The sequence below is a fragment of the Nematocida minor genome (assembly GCF_024244105.1).
Source record: "Nematocida minor strain JUm1510 chromosome Unknown 7899, whole genome shotgun sequence".
NCBI lineage: Eukaryota > Fungi > Microsporidia > Nematocida > Nematocida minor.
The window spans coordinates 1-2,242 of NW_026250303.1; the positions used below are offsets into that span (position 1 = coordinate 1).

The 2,242-nt window shown below is 36.3% G+C and overlaps 2 protein-coding genes across 2 annotated transcripts; one reads left to right on the forward strand and one right to left on the reverse strand.

Moving 5' to 3' along the window:
• NEMIN01_2496 (uncharacterized protein) lies at window positions 1-1,239 on the reverse strand (the record flags this gene model as incomplete). Its single annotated transcript, XM_051478438.1, has 1 exon — window positions 1-1,239. A coding segment is annotated over one exon (1,239 nt), but the record flags the coding sequence as incomplete, so codon positions are not given.
• Window positions 1,240-1,610: 371 nt separating this feature from the next.
• Window positions 1,611-2,240, forward strand: NEMIN01_2497 (uncharacterized protein; the record flags this gene model as incomplete). Its single annotated transcript, XM_051478439.1, has 1 exon — window positions 1,611-2,240. A coding segment is annotated over one exon (630 nt), but the record flags the coding sequence as incomplete, so codon positions are not given.
• Window positions 2,241-2,242: the final 2 nt, after the last annotated feature.

Here is a 2,242-nt window from a genome sequence, read left to right on the forward strand (position 1 = left end):
TAATCCAAATTTTTCGAGTTTAGCTTTTAATTCTTCTAATTTTTTTATATTGCTTTCATTTATTTCTTTTAGCTCTCTTTTCTTTTTCTTTTTTGCATTTAATTTTGTCTTATAGCCGGAAACATTAGACTTTTCAGCTTGCCATTTCTTTATCTCAGCATCATAATTTTCATAATTTTCAGTTGACTTTTCTATTTCTGTACGCATTTTACTACACTGTGCTAAAAGTTGTACATCTACTGGTGTTATTATGCTTTCCATAATATCCCAGACCGAGCCGTGATTTGAAAAGTCTACTTCGTCTACAGTTTTATCAAGGCGTGCTGTTTCAGTATTTTGCATATTATTTTCTGCTATTATTCTATGAATGCTTCTGAAAATAGATCTTTCCTTTCTGATTTTATCTTTATGCTGCATGAGAGACATGAGTATTTTCAAGTCGTTTTTATCTATAAAATTCGCACTGAATATCTTCTGTATATCATCAGGATTGCCATTGCTGTCCTCAATTGCTTTTCTCAGCTCTTTTATTTCATTTGCTTTTTCATAAATAATTTGCAGCCCGTGCTCTACTAAACTTTTTCCATTTCCCAATGTTTCACTATACAACTCATCCAGATCATATAGCCCATTTTCGTCTGAATAGTGCTCTTTGATGCTCATTAGATCAGCCAGCTCTTTGTCCTCTTTAAAAACACGTGAATACACATAGCTGTCTATTTGTTTTGAAGCTACTTGCAATAGCTCGGTTGCACCTACAGCAGTATTTGCTGTTTTAACCGCTAGTTTGAATACTGTGCTGTCAAGAGAAGACTCACTTAGATGTGCAGGGTTTTCTGTCATATTCTCGTAAACACCACACTTTTGTGCTTCGAATACATTTTTCTCTATAAGTTCATTGATTGTAGATATAGCCTTTTTTTCAATTATATCTTCTTTTCCAATCGATATTGCAACTTTTAAAGTTTGCATTAGCCTTTCTATTTTTCGATCAAATATGCTTCTATTGTATAAGTTCTTCCTAATAATATTCATAAGAGACCTTTTCTCTTCTGCGCTAAGATCTTTGGCTGTAACTTCAACGTTATCGTTAGAAAACACCTTTTCTATTATATAGAGAAAGTCTTTAATAGTATCATTGCTTGCTTCGATAACTACTCTGTCTTTGTTGATGTTTTTGCATGCTTCTATGATTTTGTGTCCTTTTAGCTTTATTTCTACTTCATGGGCTTCTTCCATCGTAAATATCTAGCACTTCGTAAATTAGATCAATTTATACAATTAAAACGCCCCTTAGGAGAGCTGTTAACTGTAATTAGACGAATAGTTTTAGTTTTTTTGATTCTGTTAGCTATTGGCTGTATGGAATAAAGAAATGTATTGGTCTGCAGCCAAACTCATAATATTGGTCCACAAATAGTTAGAGTTGGCTCCATCTCCTTCCTAAATCTAAATTAACAGTTGGCATGTAATTAAAATGTGGACAAGTTACTTTGCATAAATTTTTTAATTTAAATGCAGTTCACTTTTAAAGTATGGCCAATAAATATTAATTTGTACTTCTGGGTCTTCCACTCTTTTTTATTTACAATTTAATTCGGAAATACTTCATGCTTGTTGTTCGTGTCTTCCAATGGGTCTCCCAAAGCAAGAAAAGTGTGCAGCTTACCGCAGGCTCTATCCTCGCAGCTCTAGCTGTCTCCACCCTATGGCTGCTTTTTCAGGTTTCACCTGAGAGTATTCCGTGCCACAGTGACCAGCTGATAAAGAACGCAGAGTACTACGTCATGCCCACAGAGAGCAAGGTACATGCTGTCAGCGAATACAGAGACGTAGAGTACGACCAGTACAACATGATACTTCTCACAGGCTCTGAAAAAGTGTCGCATCTCATAGCGAAGATACACAAAACAGCGCAGACAATGGAGAACAGGACAAAAGGATACGACATCAAAATAGGAAAGTGCTCCTCGATGGAAATGATGAAGTATTTTCTTGTTTTGGAGATAGAAAAAAGCAGCGAGACTGTGCTGTACACCAGAAACAGAGGATGGCAGGCCAATTCAGACGTGTTCTCCATTTTCTGCGACAGACTCGAGATTTCAGAGATAAAAAAAAGAGAGCCGCAGTCTCTTGTCAATTTGGTCTTTAACAAAATATCACTCGGCGTGGACGAGGATGAGACTGAAGTTGTGCTGGGCATTCTCCACAACATCCACAACCTGTACAGCCACTCGCTTGG